The sequence below is a fragment of the Nyctereutes procyonoides genome, unplaced genomic scaffold (genome assembly GCF_905146905.1).
Source record: "Nyctereutes procyonoides isolate TBG_1078 unplaced genomic scaffold, NYPRO_anot_genome, whole genome shotgun sequence".
NCBI classification, from domain to species: Eukaryota; Metazoa; Chordata; class Mammalia; order Carnivora; family Canidae; genus Nyctereutes; species Nyctereutes procyonoides.
This window is the reverse complement of record NW_026575140.1, coordinates 35,447,823-35,467,587: the sequence shown is the minus strand read 5'-3', so window position 1 is coordinate 35,467,587 and position 19,765 is coordinate 35,447,823. Positions and strand designations below refer to the sequence as shown.

Here is a 19,765-nt window from a genome sequence, read left to right as displayed (position 1 = left end):
GTGCCAGGCACAAAATATTCCATTTTAAGGTCGTTAGTAAGCTTTTTGGTGTTACAGCGATTCATAGATAACAATGGACTATTGAGGGAGCTTAGTTAGACTCATCCTTCAGGTGCAATACCATCCTTTTTTTTAGGTGACTTCATATTCTCAAAAAAAGTCAAACCTTGTAAGGGGAATGACTTAATCTTTAATTTTTCACAGAGTGCTGACCTTTTTGTAACTCAGAGACTTTATTATGTTTTCTAGTTAATTAATTAATTGATCAACTACTCATTATGTGCTTGCCATGTGTAAGGCACAGTGCTAGCTACTGTGATGTGATCCTAACAGAAGGTAATGTGTTGAGTGATTCAGTATCATACCTAGAGCAGCAGATACTCCCCTGGAACCGTAGCTGATCAGCTGACTCCCTTGGTCCATCTTTGGGTGAGCACAATACTAACATCCAGGAGAGAGACTGACGTTATCTTGCCACCCGCTGTTCATCCTGAAAGATCAGATGTCTGCCAGTTCATAGATACTTCTGCTGACACTGACCAGGGAGGGAGTGTCTTACCTTCCTTCCCTGACATGAACTAGGTTGTTAGGCTGTCATTTGGATCTCCATTTAGATGTAGCAAGCATGTTAGAAGTGACTATTGACCGGGAATATAATAGGTAGTAATGTAAGAAGCAAAACTGTTAAAAAAAAAAAAAAAAATCTGTTCAGAAAGAAGGTTTTATCCAGTTTACTTGTTTCTCAAGAACTGGCTATATAGGTCAATTGACCATATCAGAAATTAGCTTCATTTTTTTAAAATGTTAAAACACTCACAAATTTCTGGCAGAGTTAATTTGTTAGAAAAAAAAAAATACAGGGCATCCCAAGTTTCTAGCCTACTTGGAAGAAAATTAGCTAAGGATAGATATATAGGAGTCTGGGCTTACCCTCTTTATGATCAAATGTCTTGAGGTTAAAGGTTCCTCCAGGATTTTTCCCTTAGGTCAGACCATTTTTCAGAACAACTGTATTGTTTGCTGCAGTTCATACAGAATTGTATTGTTTAGGTTGCATTTGAAGAGATGATAAAATTCAGGCATAGGAGAAAGAGATTCCCAAAGATTGAGACTAATTTTAGCAAACAAGTAGGATTAAAATTTCACAGTAAATGCCTGCTTTCCAACCAGTTAAGGAGGTGATTATGTCCTAGAATAAATTGAGGCCACTGAGTACACGTAAATGCATTCATTTTACATTTACATTTATATTTACATAATTTTGAATTTGAAAAATACTGGAGGAAAACATCATTCACAATTCCTCAGTAAAAAATACTTGTACAAAGTACAGAATGAAAGTTGCCTATCCCCCCACTCCACATGTATATACCTACCTGCTAGATAATAAGCTACCCATTTTTAATGCATAGCCTTTCTGACTTTTTCCTAAATTTATGTAAAATATAACTGCACCCGTTCTTTTCCTCTTTCTTTCTTTAAAACTGAATTGTAATCAACCTATACCTAGTAGCATATTTTCATTTAACAGCATATTGTGGACATCTTTCCAGGTCAATGCTATCATCGTTTTTAACGGCTCTCATGTGTTCCTGCAACTGTTGTACTGTGATGCTGTCATCTATTAATGGGTGTTGGATTATTTCTAAGTTTTTGCTCTTACAGAGAGCTTCCCATATAAATTTGTCTTTATGAGCATATGCTACCATTTCTGAAGGACAGATTCCTAGAAAAATGGGATTTCTGGGTTAAAGATTATATACATTTTCTAATTATAATCAGTAGTTTTAAGTCTCTTTCCAAAGCGCTTGTACCAGTCTGTTTTCCCATAAACTTCTTTCCTAGTTCTCTTGTTAGTACTGAATATTTTCCATCATTAATTTTTCATTATAATGGACATAAATAGCATTTTATTATTTAATTTGTAGTACTCTGATTTCCTGTGAACTTGAACATTTCATAGTGTGATTGTTGGCTATTTGCATTTCTTCTATAAATTGACCTAGTTATTTAGATTAATTTGGTGTTGAGTTACTCTCAAGAATTCTTTTTATGTTCAACATATCAGTGCCATGTCTGCTTTATGTATTTGTAAATTTCTTCTCCCAGTCTTTTGCTTCTTTTTATTTTTTATTTTTTTATTTTTTAAAGATTTTATTTATTTATTCATGAGAGACACACAGAGAGAGAGAGGCAGAGACACAGGCAGAGGGAGAAGCAGGCTACGTGCTGGGAACCCGACGCGGGACTCAATCCTGGGTCTCCAGGATCACGCCCTGGGCTGAAGGCAGCGCTAAACTGCTGAGCCACCCAGGCTGCCCTTCTCTTTTTATTTTTATTGGCGGTATCTTTTGCTGTATAGAAGCTTTCACATTTTATGTAGGTGATTTTTTTTTTCCTTAATGGCTTAAGAAATTAGGAAGTGTTCTCCCATCTCAAAGTTATAACAATATTCATTTCATTTTATACTTTTACAGTTTTATTTTTTATACCTAGTTCTTGAATTCATTTAGAATTTATTTTTATATATTATGTAAGATAGAGATCCAATTTCATTTTCTTCCAAATGGAAAACTAATTGTTGTAAGATCCTCTAATGACTAATCCCAGTTTTCTCTACTACTTTGATGTGTTGGCTCTATCACATGTCAAAGCCCACGTGTGTTCCTGAACTTCTGTCTAAGTAATTTGTTCATCTGTTCATTTTTTGCCCATTTGTATACTAATTGCTCCACTGTTTTCATCACTGGTAGTGCCAATCTGCCTAACATCCTTCTTCTCTCATATTTTCTTGATCATTCTCATAGATTGACTCTGAATATAGTCAACATGTCAGGTTGTCCTGCAGAAAATCCCACTGAGATCATGTTTGGAATTGTGTTAAATTTATATAGGTCAGTGTGTGGAAAATTGCCATAAAGGTCCCTCCCATTCATAGACATGGCATCTCCTTGTTTATTTGGGCCTTCTTTTATGTATTTTAGTAAAGTTTTATAATTTTCCTCATGGAAGTTTTTGATTTTTTTGTTGTTGAAGTCACATTTCATTCCTTCAACTATTCTCTCCTTTTTCAAATAAAAATTTTTAGTATTCTGTAAAACTTTAAAAATCTTTCATCCAGTCCCTTCAAAGAAGTTTTATTGGCATATTATAATTTAAATTACATTAAATTTCTGTAACAGTTTTTTTTTCTTTTAAGATTTTATTTATTTATTCATGAGAGACAGAAAGAGGCAGAGACATAGGCAGAGAGAGAAGCAGGCTCCATGCAGGGAGCCTGATGTGGGACTCGATCCCAGGACTCCAGGATCAGGCCCTGGGCCGAAGGCAGACGCTTAACCTCTGAGCCACCCAGGCATCCCTAAATTTCTGTAACAGTTTAAATGGATTGACATCTTTATATCAATTCTTCCTGTCCAGGAGTATGGTTTGCCTGGTCATTCATTCATGACTTGATCAAGTTACCATTCCAGATGGTCTCTGATATATTAAAAAGGATTTGTTGAATGCCAAAAGGAAAAAGCCCTCCCACATTGATGTCTCACCTGTACTGTCCTTGTTTTCAGGCGGTGTCAGCATTGGTGCAGCCCTTAGGGGTGTGTGCGGAGTACCTCAATTCCTCGGTGGTTCAGGTGAGATGAGTCCACTTGGAAAGGTGGACTTAAAACACACCAGCGGTCACCATTATCTTTTTATCAGGTTGTTCAAAGTTGTACCTAATCCAGAGTAACTGCTTTGTTTCAGAATAGCAATTTTTCTAATAAAAATATAACTAGATTAGCAGATAACTAAAATATGATTAATAATTTAAGGTATAGGAGACATCTCATATTTAAGATTATTTCCCTTTTCAACATATCCTTTTGTCAAATATAATTTACATATGTTCACATGTATTTTTGTTTCCTTACCTATAGAATAGGCTGCATACATTCCAGCTCCCTTCACAAGATTGTTTAAGGACTCAGTGCCATTATGTATTAACTTAGAGCAGTGTTGAGCAACCCACTGGGCTGGCTTACTAGCTAAGTGACTGTTGAAGAGTAGCCTAACGGTCCATCTCTGATTTCCTGCTACTGCAGATGGTAATACTGTCTATAGGTTATCCAGTAGTCGAAGCTGGGCGTGTCCATTTTCTAATGCTTAAGGCCTATTATGCTTTCTTATTTCCTTTCCTTTTCAGTTAACAAGTTTTACTGAATGAAGTGTCACTTTGAAATACCTTCGTTTTTTATTTTCTTTGTAAATATGTCCATGAAACCTGTAACTTTCACAGATTTTTTTTTTTGTCACTATAAATGACATTGAAAGCATAACGTCCTTGAGAGCAGTGTTTTTGTATGCACTGTTCCTTGTTTATATCTCACTAGGGCCATTTTAACAAGGAAGATGAGATTTTCCTTTTAGTAGGTTCGGAAATTTCTACCATTTCTAAGTGTTAAGTGCTTTCTTTCAATGTCAGAGTAAACTTGCAAGATTTTTAAATGAAATCAGATGGCTATTTATGTATTTCTTCATTCTGGATATTAAGTACTTTAGAAACATGTAGTGTTCTTTCAGCTTATTAACATAATCATTACTTTTGTAGTTGAAACACTAAAGTATCACTAAAGTATAAGAGGCAAAATGACTTATTTAATAATTATTAATAATTTAATACTTGGCTTTTAATAATCAGAGCTAGGATTAGATTTTTTTAGGATTAATTTTTTTTTTTAAGATTTTTTTTTTTATTCATTCATGAGAGACACAGAAAGAGAGCAGGGGTGGGGGGAGGTGCAGAGACACAGGCAGAGGGAGAAGCAGGCTCCACTCAGGGAGCCCGATGCAGGACTCGATCCCGGGGCTCCAGGATTACGCCCTGAGCTGAAGGCAGGCGCTAAACCACTGAGCCACCCAGAGATCCCAGGATTAGCTTTTTAAATGCTGTTTACCCATGCATTGCTCTATGGAAAGAAATTCAGCATAAATATTCCAACTACTAATTAATATTACATTCTTTAGAAATTTTACATTTGATAGAATTTTTCAAATTTAATAGACAGTAAAAAGTATTGAATTTCCAACCAAAGCATATTTAACTTTATTTTAATTACTTCAGACTGTCCAACCTTACATTTATTCAGCAATCTGTTCATGCCATGAATTTATTCTCATACCATATTCACATTATATCACTTAACAAACTAACAATTGTATCTACCACTTGCTACATATCTCAGCCGCTGTGAGAAGCAGGGCCAGTGTTGCGGACTATAGCCCCCAGTCCTCTCTATACAATGGGCATTTGTATAAAGGAAGAAACTCTTATTTGGATAATTTCCTGATGTCATTTTAATTCATTGCTAATGTCTTCTTGGCTTTGGCAGCCAAATATTGTGTCTTCTCTTATCACCAGGTAACTTTTAAAAATCATTTTCCTTAGATGGAAGTGAGCATTTAGACCTAGCTAATATTTTCCTACATTTCACATAATATTTAGAGTCACTTATTTGATTATGCTACCTTTCTGGAACATTGTGTTGTATGAGTCTCCATTCAAGTCCTTATTTACATAAGCACACAAAAATAATATTGTAGTACATTTTTTTGGTGCTCCATGCTTATATTAATTTGTTAAAATCAAATGCAAAATATTCACTTTATTACAAAAATACTGGTGCTTCATGTTTTAGTTTATGTGTCTTTGGTTGCTCTTTAAAGAGACCTTTATAAGAATCACTCAGTTTCGCTCCTGAAACCAATATTGCACTGTATGTTAACTATCTAGAATTTAAATAACAATTTGAAGTAAAAAAATAGAAATATCAAATTTCTATTGGCAAAAAATTTTAAAAATTAAATAAAACCAAACATTTAAAAAAATAAAAGGACCCTTAAAGGGTAGCAGTGACAGGGACTGCACCCACGTGATATCAAAGGAGCTGGGGCATGGAGTCAGTTAAAGGCCTACTTGGGATGGTAGTAGCTAGCTGTGGCATCTGATACTGGAATTGAGATCTTTGCATTGCATTTTCTCCTGTGTGAAATGCAAATGAAGAAGTGTTTCCTCTCTAGTTCTGGGGCAGAATCAGGAGTCTTTATTAAGTGCAGTACTTTTGTTCTGCAGCCAATGCTAGACCCGGTCATCCTTACTACAATACAGGATGTGCGGAGCGTGGAGGAGAAGGACCTCAAAGACAAGGTAAATCTTGTCTCCAGCCAGGTAGGCCCCAGCACCTTTTTGTCCTTGGAAGCACGGCCAGGACCTGGGGCGAGGTTCACGTGTCATTGTTCTTTTGGATTCTACAACTCACATCAAATTAGTTACATATTTTCTAACCAAAAAATGCTTTTTTTGAAGCACCAATATTCTGAAGCATCAGGTAGGTATTAAATCTATCAGTAGAGTGAATTTAGAGATTTTGGTAAGGGATACCATTCAGAATTTTACTAACATGTTGATTTAGATCATATTGTAGTTGTCATAGCACTGAAGAAGCTTTAAAATAATTCAATACTACAAGCTTATCCAAAGTTGTTTTAAAGCAATTTTAACATTTAAGTTTAACATGATTTATTTTTGTTGACCTTGAAATTCTCACAGGACCCTTCCCTTGGCTCACCTGTATGCTAACTTTTGTTTAAAAGCAAACTAGTTAATTGACCATATAGAGTATCAGATACCACCAAACATTGCCGTTGAAAATGTCCTGTGTTCCTGTGTGTGTTACAAGAATTGGGATCAAAATGTTTTCATGGTTCCTTTTTTGTTTGTGTGTGCTTTTAATAAAAGAGATTGGTTAGCATCCCCGAGCTCTTGTCTGCCATCAAGTTACTCTGCATGCGTTTCCAACCGGATCTAGTGACCGTGGTAGACGACCTTCGATTAGACATCCTACTGCGCATGTTAAAATCACCACATTTTAGCGCCAAAATGAATTCCCTCAAAGAAGTAAGTTTTGCATTTTTTTCCAGAAGACTTAAAGCACAGACTCTTTAAACTCTGCCAAAACTTATGGTCATTAATATAAAAATGTTGGGAAATGAAGGATGATTTTTTTATGATCATATAAAAAAGGTAACAGTGATCATATATAAACTGTTATACAGGTTTTTAATTGTTTATTAATGTGATCTTTTTATATATGTTACAGTCAAAATTCATTCTCTGAAATATTTAGTGTTTATGTGAAATTTTCTAGAACATAATTCCTTGGAGTAGACCATTTGAGATTTACTTGTTATGTTTCAGATAGGTGTTTCCTTTAACCAAGCATTCTCACCGGGGTTGGGACAAACACAAAAGGACTACAACTGTTGATCTAAGCAAAATGCTAGAAGTACTATCCTATAGCTTCCTAAACTTCATCTGAACATAGTTGGTTTTAGTGAGTATAGGTGGAGCCAGTATAGTTCAGTCATAATTCCAGTTATTTTTCCTGAAGTTCTGTATTAATTATAATTTTTTTGCTGCAAGTGAAATAAACTCTCTGAACCATCTGGAGCCAAAAGAGGAATTTAATGGAGGAAGGCTAACTTGTTTCACATGAATGAAGTGTAGAGTAGCTAGACCATATAAGGATGGGACATGTGTGGGCAGCAGGAACTAGAATTTGAGACCTCACCACTGCCAAGACTCTTTCCAAGTCTTGTCCCTACTTTTCTGAGCATGTTGGCCTTGTTTTCCCTCTTCCTCCAGAGTGACATCTTTCATGTGGTAGACATCATGACCGTAGATAGCCCCATTACCGGGGAGGGACTGGTACTTTCTCTCTGGTCCCAGGAATACCATTTAGCAGTGGTTCCCTGGTTGAAGTTTGGGTCAAATGCTCTTCCCTGAGCCATCCCTAGGAGTGCCATTCTTGGCTCCATGATCATAAGTAGTCTATTAACTTATTACAGTAACTGGCCTTTAATACATCCTATAAAAGTTGCAGGATATGTGTACAAAAATGTGTAGATTTTGGTTACGCATATTTGCACTAGATTCATTCACAACAATCCTGTCTTTTTAGGTAACTAAACTAATAGAAGATAGCACTTTATCCAAATCTGTGAAGAATGCTATAGATACAGACAGATTGTTAGATTGGCTGGTTGAAAACTCAGTTCTGTCAATTGCATTAGAAGGTAAGTTGCTTAAAAAAAAAAAAGCATTTCCTGACATAATTATAAATATCACATTTTTATATTAAAAATATGAAAATGTTTTGACTGTATTAGCCTTTAAATGCTATAGCAAGTTAATATTGCTTTGAATTAATAGACTTGTATTTAGAAAGTCAGTGTTCACTGTATCTGTCTGCCTCTTGGGTGTCTCTTCTTTTAGGCAACATAGACCAAGCACAATACTGTGATCGTATAAAAGGGATTATTGAACTCTTGGGCAGTAAATTGTCTTTAGATGAACTCACTAAAATTTGGAAGATACAGGTAAGTTGATCAGAATTATTTTTGCCTCTTTCCAACATTTCTGTCAGGAGAGGGAGGAGGGTGGTGAATGAGCAGGGAAATGGAACTTCTATCTTGCTCCAGCCACGGCAGCTCTACTCAAATCTGTTCGCCAGTTTGGGGCTTCTGTCAAAGTTGTGTATGTGAAAAGGGATTGCACTACGCAGAAGCTGAGGAACAACTGAGCGAGCCAAATATTCTTGTTTCTCAGATTTAAACAATGAAAAGCCATTCTGCAGGCTACGCAGCCGTTAGTGGCAGCACTAGAACGTGTGTCTTTTGTCAGTCTCTATTTGCTTATCGGTTTTCATGGCTGAGTTTTTCCTGTTCAGTTGTGTTACGTGAGGATGATTCCTGCTTACTGAGTTCACAGACTGCGTCTTCTACGGAATCAACCACACCCCTGCCTTTTCTTTTCCTTCACTTTGTTAATAGTCCATTGGACTCCCTTCCCCACCATTTTCCTGGCACCCTAAGTCTCCTTTACCAACTTATTAACTCTCTTCTACTTTGTAAATACTAGTTTCTTGCAAACCTGATCCCTTTCCTCAGTCTGTAATCTCCCTTGAGGCTGTTTCCTCTCCTCCTGCGGCTTTGAGTGCATTTGGGTGCTGTTGACACTAAGAACTGTGTCCTCAGTTCAGACCTCTTCTTGGCAGTCCAGTGCCTTATACTTAGACGCATAACTATTGCGCCTTCATGCATGCCATCTCATAGGCATCTCAAATTCAGTAGGTCAGCACCTAGTCATTTTCCAGGCTATTTCAGTAATGGTATTAGCCTTCGTCTAGCTGCTAAGCCAGAAGGAGGCCTGAAGCTCACCTTGACTCTACCCTTAGTCACGGCATCACTCAGAACCTAGTCTGGAAACAGAAGTTCTACTAGGTATTTCAGAGGGAGTTGGATATAGGGGCTTGTTTACAAAGGTGTTGCTGGGGGGGAAGGGCAAAAGAGAGAAGTAGGAATGCTGGAGTAACAGAATGGGGAAAGGGGATGTGAAGTCTAAGGAAAGGAAGCTGCTTTGGGAGGTGTTTTTACTGCAGATGCTGGGGTGCCAAATAGGTGGCATTGCCACCAGGGCTGCTGAAATCCCTCACTGCCACCAGTGCCAGCACTGTGTCCACTCCCTGGGCACGGACCAACACTTCATTCTTCCTCTGACCTCATCTCCCAGCAGCACCTCTCATGGGCAGAACATCATGGGAGCATAGCTAGTAGAGGAAAGGCAGCAGAGAGCAGAAAGTTAGGTGCAAGACTGAAAGAAAACAGGCTTGGCTTCCATAAATCGTGCTTTCCATGTCGACTGTAGCTGAATACTCTCGTATGATGTTGTTTTGTGAGTGTGAGTTTTGTTTTGTTTTGTTTTGTTCTGTTTTTTTTTGTGAGTGTGAGTTTTGAATCCACATAAGGTCAAAGATTAGAGACCATGATGTATATGTTGTATATCCCTACTACATTCAATGAATATTTATACATAGTAGATACTGAGCAGATTCTTAGAGGACTGACTCTAAAAAAGTCTCTGCCTTTCAAGTCATGGTGAGCAGTAAGGTTTGATAGAGTCATGTTTGAGGTTATAAAATGAGTTTTGACCGTAAGGTTGACCACAAGGCCTACATATCTGAAGCAGACTTACTGCCTATGGGATAAATAAATCTTAATTGAAGTCATAAAGTATCTAGAAGCAAAATAAAAAATGAGGTAGAAAGAGCTCTCAGCTGAGACCCTCAAGCTCATTTATAAAGTGCTGGAAGCGAATATGTTTGTTCTGTAATCAGTTCGACTCTTATGCAGCCAGTTGAAAATATTTTGCTCTCCTCTTGAAATGAATATGTCAAGTTAAAAACTTTATTCTCATCTTTTTAAAGATTTAATGCTGCTAGAAATGTGAACAAGGTCAACTGATTGCCATTAACAATGGTTGCTTCCTATAGTTTCCCCCATGTTATCAAGCAAGTGAATGCTGATCAGACTAGAATCAGTTTATCTTGCTGTTTTGCTTTTGCTTCTGTCAGTTGCTTGGGGGGGAAGTGTGAGGGTTTTTCCAAGTTGCAGGATGTAACTTTCCTCCACTGTTTCCTTTTCCAGTCAGGACAATCATCTACTGTGATCGAGAACATCCATACTATTATTGCTGCAGCAGCTGTCAAATTTAATTCAGATCAGCTTAATCATTTGTTTGTTCTCATCCAGAAGGTATGTAACCAGTCGACCATGCTTGCTTTAAGTTTTTCTAAAAGAAGCTCATTTTGACATCTCCCCCCTCTGCCTTGGCAGTGTCTAAATGTACTCTTCTTACTTTGTTAAACCTTTTTAACTCAAATGTAAAGTTTTGCCCATTTGATAAAATTGGATTGTCTGGTCTTTTCCATTCCCCAGAGCTGGGAGACTGAAAGTGATCGAGTAAGACAGAAGCTGTTGAGTCTGATCGGACGAATAGGCCGGGAGGCTCGCTTTGAGACCACTTCTGGAAAGGCAGGAGAATCAAATTAATCTTTCCAGCTACAAATACTTCATGTGGTCTTACTGATGTTGGGGCCGGCTCATCTTGTGTGGCATCATTGCAGGTGTTAGATGTACTCTGGGAGCTGGCGCATCTTCCAACCCTGCCCAGTAGCCTTATTCAGCAAGCCTTGGAAGAGCACCTGACAATCCTTAGTGATGCGTATGCGGTGAAAGAAGCAATCAAGAGGAGCTACATCATTAAGTGCATCGAAGATATTAAAAGGGTTGGTTTTATCTTTGGTCTGGTTTTGTTATCAGAATAATAGTATTGTAATTAGAGCCAAATAATTTTCTTAGCCCTATTATGTAAATTAAATTCAATGTCCTACCTGGAAACTCTTGCCTTAGAGTCCAGGATTGGGAAATCATAGGTACCCCTTTTACCAGGTCACTTATTTTTCTCTTAAAATTAATTTCAGCCTGGAGAATGGTCAGGGTTGGAAAAAAACAAGAAGGATGGATTCAAGGTAAGAATTTACAGATGGAACTGCCTAAAAGGTATACTAATTTAATAATTTCTTTTAATAAGCAATATCATAATTTTAAGATAATAGTCTATTTTGGTGTTTCTTTGAGTAATGTTCAGATAGAAACTGTTGTTTAAATATTTACGAATCCAAGGTCACACATTCAGAGTAGTTTCATTCTATTGTTTCCATAAAATTCTAAGACCTTTAATGTAGTTTTTTCTTTTGTAAATTAAATGGAAAGTCTGCACAACTTTAGTAGGTACAATGGATTCTGCATAAGTATTTTGCCCGTTTTTCTGCCATGAGGAAGAAATGGAGGAAGGTCATAAGAGTAAGAAGGAAGAGAAAAGGGAAGAAAGAGGTTCATTCAGTGCTGGCACAGGGTCATTTTTCAGGTGCCTGGTTCAGAGGTGTTCATAAATTCCTAGTGAGTCCTGCTGCTGGGGTCTGATGCTAGAAGGTGGTCTTGGGTAGCGACTGCTGTGGGAGGCTTCCCCTCAGGGCTCTGGCCTCCAGGTTGCTGAGGACTTTTAGGGGCTGTGCTTTGACAGTGTGTTTAGCAGACTGAACAGTGATGACTGCAGCTCTCCTGTCACTCCAGTGCTTCAGCATCCAGTCCATGTGCTCCGAGGGGGCCAGTTGCAAAACTGCTCAGTAGAGTGATGTTCCCTGAGCAGTGCCCGCCTCTGGCCGAGGCTTTCAGGCTGCCCAGTCCAAGAGCCTCGTAGCGGAAGCGATTGCTAAAATTTTACTGTAATGTAAGAAGAGGTTTTGGTGAATAGCTAGTGGCTTAGTAGTTTCATTGGTTAAACATTTTTCTTGGCTTTCATTAATGCGTATTTCTCTAAAGGATCTTGAATACTGCTAATTTTTATTGGTGGATTCAGAGACTCTTAGATCATGTTAAGAGACTGTGGTGATTCCGTGGGCTTTTAGTGATAGTTGGTTACAAAGTTTAGTTGGGGACACTTAAGACCTTGATGTTTTATATTTCTGACACTGAAATTTGATCAAGTGAATTTTCAACATGTAATCTAGCTTTCTAGATTTTTAAAGTCACTCACAGACCAGAGCTGATGATGCTCAGGTTATGAGGAATCATTCCTTTAATTCAACAACATCGCTGTCATTCTCAGATATAGTTTGAATTTTTCCAGTTTCCTCAGTTCAGCAGTTGGGATAATTTATTGTAGCCTCTGTCTTTATGCTTGAACCTCATCCAGTTACATGAGGAGTTTAGATCCTTCAGTAGTGATGATGAAGAGGAAAAAGATATCTGTAGAAAAAGAGTCTTTTCTTCCCACTAACAGCTACATTTCTTTATAAATGTGAGGTGTCCTTGCTGAAGAGACTGTTCTTTCCCTGCAGGGAAATGGCTTTTGAAAGCAGAAACCCCTTCCCACAGTCTATTCCTTCTTTGGTGCTGCTCGGCCAGCAGTACTCCGCTCTCCCAGTCAGCGGCATCCCTGAATCTTTACTGCCTCTCTGCAGTCACTTCACTCATGCCTGTTGTTTTAGACAGAACTCAGAGCAGCAGGGCTATTTTTGGAGTCATTTTGTGAGACTTGATAAACGTACTCTTCCTTTTTTATCTCCCACTGCTCCCAGTAGAAACTCTGATGGACGACCATCATTACATTCCAAGTAACAGTACCTTGCATTTACATAACACTTTGTAGTGAACTAAGTGCTCTCACAGATGCTCTCTGGAAGTACACACGGCTGAGGGGGGCAGTGGGAAGATCAAAGCCCCCTGGGTATGACTCCAGGCAGGGGGGTGAGTTATATACTGCCACTAAAGGTGTTTTTCTATGCTATGCCCTTTCCTGCCAGGCAGCAAGGTGGGCTGACTGGGGATTATGTCTCCCTGCCAGGCTACACAGAAACTAAGCAAAGGGTAAGACAAGATCACCCACCTCTTACCCCCCTCCCGCCCTCAGCTACCTCTGTTCCCCCCACTGATTCCCCTTCCCTCTGCTTTTGACACTCTTAAAATTCCCAGACTCCACTGTTGTGTTCAGAAATTCTGCCCTTTATTTCTTCACTTTATTTCTGTAGATTCCGCCAGGATGCTCTTGGCTCCCTTGGTCCTCTTTCCTTTGCTTCCTTTATACCTTCCGCTGTTTACCCCCAACCCTCTCCCTCTTATTTCACTTCTTTTTTCCTTCAATTAAAAAGTTTAAATGTACTCATTTAAAAAACAAATTTACTAAACCAAAAAAGTCACTTTTACTCCAGTAGCGGTGTTTGCATCTGCCCTAAGCCATTCTCCTAAGGCTCCCCCAGCACAGGGCCTGGCAGCTCCCACGTAGATGCCCGTCCTTCCTCTGAACCCTCCCCTTCACCCTGTGAGGACTCTAAAATCATTGCTTACCAACAGCAGAGTGGCCTCTACCTGCCCAAACATGTAATTGAAAGCAAAAGTAGCAAGAGGTCCTCAGTACAGTCTCACAGTGATGTGGTTAAGCACAGGAGGAAATACTTTTTTATAAATGTCCTCCTGTGCAAAAATTGATGCTTCAAATCTAGGTAAATGGCTAGGTCTGGAAGAATAAGATAGATGAGGAAGTGGGGATGTTGAGCTTTGGGAAGAGAATTCAAGAAAGAATATGAACACGTTCTCCAGACTTAGATTGTGGGAGAGAAGTTTGATTCCACTGACTTTATGTCTCCCAAGAAGTCACGGGAGGCATGTTTTCAATATAAGAGGGCAGCAAACTTTCTATGAGACCAGTCTGCCATCGAATGCACTGCCTCCTGACTTCCTCGTCACAGGAGACACTAAGAGAATAGTCATTTAACAAAAGTGAGTGAGGATTTAGGCGTAGGTTTACAGGCTGCACCAATTGACCTCCTGAGGCTTCATCTAACATTGAGTGTCTCATTGGACATAGCGTCACCTCTTACTTATGAAACCTCAGCTCCGTTACCAGGCATTACCAAATATGCTCATTTTAATTGTTCACCACAGTCTTTTGGTAACTGGAGAAAAATAATTTAAATTTTTCTTGTAACTTAGCGACATAGTGTCATAGATACAATGGAATAAATGACATCTTTCCTGTTTGCTAAACTTTAGAAAGGTTATATCAAAAATAGTTTTTAAATTCCGATTTTATATGATTTCCTTTATTTTATTGGATAGTGAGCAACTTTCAAAGGGTGATTTTCTATGTTAAAGATACTCTAGCCATAATTGACTTAGTTTGTCATAGTGATGCTTTTTAATATATCCGATTATTTGCTGAAGGATTCATATTTATATCCTAATGTTTATAATTCTTTTGGTAGGTATGAGTTTGGACTTAAGCCCTTAGAGTTTTATTCTTTGTCATTTTGTAACTTTTATATTTTAGCTGAAATACATAGGTTAGTCTTGCAAATAGTTGGCCTTTAATATATACCCTATTTCTCTGATTCTAAGATGCCCGTGATTGCAACCTCTGCATCACAGACCTTGTAAGTTGGGGAAGAAGAAAAAAAGAAATCACACATTTTAGTTTTACCATTCATTTGTTTAAATTCATACTGAGTCCGAATCTAAGCCTCTTTTTGACCAGTATGCACAGCGTCGCTGGCACAGTGCTTTTCATTATCTAGAGTAGTGATTTTGACCTCTGAAATTTCTAAGAGTGATGGTATCATTTTGAGGCATGGGAAAAATATATTTTTGTGTCCTTGTCCTTTTTTGTAAAACTCAAGCTGCTTTTTTCCTTAATGGAGTTGCGTTGTATATACTACAGGATAAATAGCTTCTCTTGAATTATGGGTACACCTTTGGATAGAGACATTTAGTGCTGGGTGACAAAGCCCTTCATAGGGTATGAGTCTGTCACACCATATTCTCCTGGCTGTGAGAAATGCTTTAGACCGAGACTATTGGCAGTTTTCTTTGCTTTTAGTTGAATTGACAGGACAGGCTAGTCAGTGTTACATCATAGTGTCATCTTTTTGATAAGAGTTCAAAAAATCCGTGATCTAAACTTAAGTTAAAAAGCCATCCTTGCTTGGTGCTCTATAAATGGAGTCAGAATTAAAATAACGGGTAGATGAACAAAGTACCTTTCATATGCAGCTAAGGGTACACATTACTCAGGTAAGGACAGCTATGTCAGAACTCATTCCTACACCTAGTGGCTGCTAAGTTACTTTTGACAAAATTGTAAGACGTGTCAATTTCAGAAATGTTGAAATTTATAAAACCTGTATCTTAGAATCCAGGAAATATGGTATTTGCTGATTGATTGGCTAAACCTCAAGATAACTAGTATTGTTTTTGATGATAGCTCTCTCTCATATATATACTGGGTAGTGCAATGCTTTCCTGCCAGAGATAGAAAGCATATTTTTCAAAAGTATTTTCCACCTCATAAAGATCTTCATCTTATAGTAATAGTAACACTTAATGAAGGAAGTTTTAAAAATAGAAGCAAAATTCAGCCTTTAAAATAAAGGCTAAGGACTTAAAACTTTTACTCAGTTTTTTAGAGATTTAATGGGTAATTTGATTAATAGTGTTAAATGGACAGTCTTCCAAATTTTATAAATGTCTTAGTTCGAAAGGGGCTATGTATTAAAGAGCAGTTCTCTTTTTAAAGATTATTTCACAAACAGCAGACTTTTCAGATATGTACTGTGAAAGATCTGGATTGTCATGTACCAGCTTAAGAAATAATATTTGAAAGTCTTATGAAAAATATAAAGTATAAATGTAAAGTGGCTGTAATAATTAATAAAAATAGAACTCTCTTCTTGCAAAATTGTTTTAACTAGGACATACAAGCAAACCACGAGTATTTTCTTGAATATTAAACCACTATTGGTATCTTGATCATATCATTGGTATCTTAATCATATAATTATAGAAAGTCATATTTTTATACAATTTTATTTACCAGCCAGTTCAGTATTAGCCATGGTAGATTTTGGCCATCAGTTTATTTCATTCCGTCAACACATCCTAGCAGCCCATGCTACTTCATCTATCCTCTGAAGTTGCTAATTCCTTGTCGTCTGTTGTTTGCTGATGTACCCCTGTACATTTACTGTCACTTCACATCCACTCCTGTTTGCAATTCTTGGCCTTAGGAAATTGCATGCAGAGTAAGAAGTTGAAGACTGAATTATGAATGCATGGAGATGAGCTCTAAATGAGCGGTGTGAAGAGAAAAATAATAGAATGTGTAGCCATAAAACCTAATTGACTTGGGAAATTTTTATAGCTAATAAACATAGCCTGCCGTTTATTGCGAGATTTAACTAATGTAACTTCTTTTTAACTCTAGTCATCTCAGCTTAATAATCCCCAGTTTGTGTGGGTGGTGCCAGCTTTGCGTCAGCTCCACGAGATCACCCGCTCGTTTATAAAACAGACCTATCAAAAGCAAGACAAGGTAAGAGAAGAACCCCATCTGATGAGTATATAGTTACAGACCCAACTTTTAAAATAACAAAACATAAAGAGATTTATGTTGAGTTTTATGGTTGCTGTTTTACATTTTTATGATTATTAATATAGTTCATTTATATTCTCTAATAATCTTGAGTTTAAACATCATTCTGCTTTCATTTTAATGGAGCTTTTCTTTTGATATATCCTGAACTCATTTCCTTAATTTATTGGAATGATTATGCCAGTTTTTAAAAGTTAGAATAGTATTTTAGAAACTGTTTGGAAAGATGTAAAGACATTTGATCTTTAGATTGTTTAAGGACCTGGAGCCTCCTTGGTGTGAGAAACTTCAGAAGAAAGATCAGGGGAAGTACATAAGCACTGAAATAGTTCTTTTGAAAGTCATCTTTTAAAAAAAACCCAGGGGTACCTGGGTGGCTCAGCGGTTGAGTGGCTGCCTTTGGCTCAGGGCGTGATCCCAGGGTCCTGGGATTGAGTCCTGCATCAGGCTCCCCGCAGGGAGCTTGCTTCTCCCTCTGCCTGTGTCTCTGCCTTTCTCTCTGTGTCTCTCATGAATAAATAAATAAAATCTTAAAAAAAAAAAAAAAACCCAAACTCTCTAAAAGCAAAAAATTAGAGAAGTTTATTAATTCTCTTCATTCTAGTTATGTGTATGCTAGACGTAGGAATAGGAGTGAAGATGCCCTTATATTTGCTGTCCCTCCCTCACCTAGGACCACATGCTAAAACAGAAGCTTGTGTTAAACTGACAAAATCACTGAAAATTCTCATACCATTTTTTTGTTGTTTTTGCCAAGAGCATTATTCAAGACTTGAAGAAAAATTTTGAAATTGTAAAATTAGTAACGGGAAGTTTGATAGCTTGTCATCGACTTGCAGCCGCTGTTGCTGGACCCGGAGGCTTAACTGGTTCAACACTGGTGGATGGCCGCTACACTTACCGGGAGGTATCTGGCATTGTGCTTTTGTGTCATGATTTACAGCATCCCTTTGGCTTTTTACACTTGAACTATAAAATAATGTTTGTTGGGTGTCAATTCTGAAAAGAGGTGGCATAAGGTAGCTTTGTCTTAATGAAACAGTTTTGTGTTTTGACTATAATCATTTTAAAATAAAAGAGAAAATTGTTATTTGTGGATAAATCTTTCAGTAAATTACCCAAGAAATACATACGATAAAGTGATAAAGATAACCACCTTTCTTTTGTTTTTCATCTAAAATAATAATTGTCAATCCTGTGGGAAATTTATTAGCAACATTTGTTTTTAAAAATTAGAAAAAAATCTTAACTCATCACTTGTGAGTTTGTGGTGTTTTACTTTGAGATTGCTGAAATGATGTTTTACTGACATCCTGAGTCAACTGGAATTCATAATAGACTTGATGAAGTAGTTTCCACTACATTGTGCTGTCACCTTATAAACAGATGTCTCATGTTTATTTTATGCTAAATTATATGAGAAAGCATTAGGTAAAAGTCTTTTTTAATTAAAAAATTTTTTTAGAATTTTATTTTTAGGTAGGGATGCCTGGAATTAACTAATTAGCATTTACTTCTTTTTGCAGTATTTAGAGGCCCATCTAAAATTCCTAGCATTTTTCTTGCAAGAAGCTACTCTGTATCTGGGTTGGAATCGTGCCAAGGAAATCTGGGAGTGTCTTGTGACTGGCCAAGATGTTTGTGAATTAGATAGAGAGGTAAGAAGATGGTAGTGTGGATATAACATAAGGCAGAGTGGGACTTAAATATTTTACTTTTTTTTGTCTCATTTTCTGTGGGTCTCACATCTTTAATTCTAAACACTTCTCAATTTGCTAAGCATACATTTATACTAATAGGCCAGGAACTGTAAGTGCTGAAAAAAATTTTTGCGTAACATATATCTGTGACTTAAATGTATGGTTTTTTTGGTAATCTTTATACCATTCTGGATAAAACCAAATTTAAAGTGAGCACAGCTATAGAGTTATTGGTATGTCTTGTATTTTTTCTTTCTCCCATGGAATTAATTTGAAGTTGACAACCAAAAACTTGGAGTTTCTGTAATGATGTTGTAACCCAAAAACACAATAATAAATGCCTACACAGATTTTTTTTTAACTGTAATTAAACAGCTGAAAATAGATTAAACCAGGAGCAGAACACCTGACTTGGCTTACTTTAACAATGAACTGCTGTTTGCTTTAATCATTTTACAGAATTATAACTGCTTCACAGCATTGTTGAAAAGACTATGTATATGCCCTTGCCTAGTACAGTGCTGGCACATAGCAAGGCTTGTTAGTAAACATTAGTGGAGAAGCCCAAGTATAAACTCAGTTGAACAGTGAGTCTGTATTTGCGTTATCTGGGAGAAAGGTTGCTAGTAACTGCTTTATTTAGTTCCAGAGTTCCAGGCATTTCGGTTTTCAGTGGTATTTCATCAGTAAATATTGTTGAAGAATTAAACATAACTTACCTTCACTCTCCACTTTTGGAAAATGTATTTGCCTGAAATGGATTTCAGTTATAGGTAACATTTGTCTTGATCCACAGATGTGTTTTGAATGGTTTACAAAAGGGCAACATGATCTCGAAAGTGATGTTCAGCAGCAGCTTTTCAAGGAGAAAATTCTTAAATTGGAGTCCTATGAAATCACAATGAATGGTAGGAAAACTTAAAATCTTTTTTTCTCAGTTTTTTAAGAAATTTTATCCTTTCCTTTCCCTCTGAGTCCTTTCTCAGAAGCAGCTAAATAGTCCGGAATATCCTTCCAGACTTTTCCTTACATCTATATAAACATATGTTTATATACACAGATAAATTCCTTTCTATATGAATGTTATGATTAATCTTAAATTATATGGCCCAATCGCCCAAATTGTCAAATGGTAGCACATATCAGTATTTCATTCCATTTTATGGCTAATATTCCATTGTATGAATATACCACATTTTATCTA

General features: G+C 37.2%; 1 protein-coding gene across 3 annotated transcripts in view; it reads left to right on the top strand.

Annotated features, from left to right (window-relative positions):
• USP24 (ubiquitin specific peptidase 24) overlaps positions 1–19,765 on the top strand; it is a 135,881-nt gene that overhangs the window by 43,403 nt on the left and 72,713 nt on the right. For all 3 annotated transcript variants that reach the window (XM_055304866.1, XM_055304867.1, XM_055304865.1), the window contains exons 8-20: positions 3,567–3,632; positions 6,110–6,184; positions 6,776–6,934; positions 7,998–8,112; positions 8,312–8,415; positions 10,522–10,629; positions 10,813–10,908; positions 11,001–11,162; positions 11,358–11,405; positions 16,694–16,801; positions 17,619–17,768; positions 18,388–18,519; positions 19,358–19,469. In XM_055304866.1, the coding sequence (XP_055160841.1) occupies positions 3,567–3,632; positions 6,110–6,184; positions 6,776–6,934; positions 7,998–8,112; positions 8,312–8,415; positions 10,522–10,629; positions 10,813–10,908; positions 11,001–11,162; positions 11,358–11,405; positions 16,694–16,801; positions 17,619–17,768; positions 18,388–18,519; positions 19,358–19,469 (1,435 nt within the window). The remainder of the gene's footprint in view (positions 1–3,566; positions 3,633–6,109; positions 6,185–6,775; positions 6,935–7,997; positions 8,113–8,311; positions 8,416–10,521; positions 10,630–10,812; positions 10,909–11,000; positions 11,163–11,357; positions 11,406–16,693; positions 16,802–17,618; positions 17,769–18,387; positions 18,520–19,357; positions 19,470–19,765) is intronic.